The sequence below is a fragment of the Buceros rhinoceros genome, unplaced genomic scaffold (genome assembly GCF_000710305.1).
Source record: "Buceros rhinoceros silvestris isolate BGI_N320 unplaced genomic scaffold, ASM71030v1 scaffold25911, whole genome shotgun sequence".
Taxonomy (NCBI): Eukaryota; Metazoa; Chordata; class Aves; order Bucerotiformes; family Bucerotidae; genus Buceros; species Buceros rhinoceros.
Window position 1 is genome coordinate 1,379 of NW_010396303.1, and position 518 is coordinate 1,896.

Genomic DNA, 518 nt, shown 5'->3' on the forward strand with positions numbered 1-518 from the left:
ACCCCCTCATTTAAGGGTGATCCCAGACAGAGCGACATTAGCGTGGGCGCTGCCGGAGGGAGAACCTCTCCCCAGCAAGAGCCCCCCAGCCTGGGCGCCCGTCGGGAAGGCTCTCACCCAGGAGGTTGACCTGCGGCACGCCCTTCAGCACCCGCAGCATCTCCTTCGCCTTCGCCTCGGGGCTCACCAGCAGGATATTGCGCGCCACGAAGAGGGGGAGGAGGTTCTTGTACTTGGACTGGGACAGGACGGGCCTGACAATCTGCAGAGACAGCGCTTGAAACGCAGCTTTCCCCCCCAGGCTGGCCCTGCTCCCACCCGCCTCCGTCCCCAGCACCACCGGGATCTGCCCCGGCAGCTCAGCCCCTACCTCGTTCAGGAAGAACTTGACCTGGATGTTGTGCTTGCGCAGGTAGTGCCTCATCAGCACCATGTCCTCGTCCGGCATGGAGTTGTACTGGCACACGGCGATCATCCGGTTGGCCCGGAACCCCTCCCCCCCCTGCCGCCGCAGCAGC

The 518-nt window shown here is 65.3% G+C and overlaps 1 protein-coding gene across 1 annotated transcript in view; it reads right to left on the minus strand.

The window, feature by feature from the left end:
- The window catches only part of MRPL10 (mitochondrial ribosomal protein L10), a gene marked incomplete at both ends in the record, with an annotated part of 956 nt that extends 442 nt beyond the window's left edge, over positions 1-514 (minus strand). The window contains 2 exons of the mRNA XM_010145873.1: positions 118-262; positions 371-514. Coding sequence (XP_010144175.1) covers positions 118-262; positions 371-514 — 289 coding nt within the window. The remainder of the gene's footprint in view (positions 1-117; positions 263-370) is intronic.
- Positions 515-518: the final 4 nt, after the last annotated feature.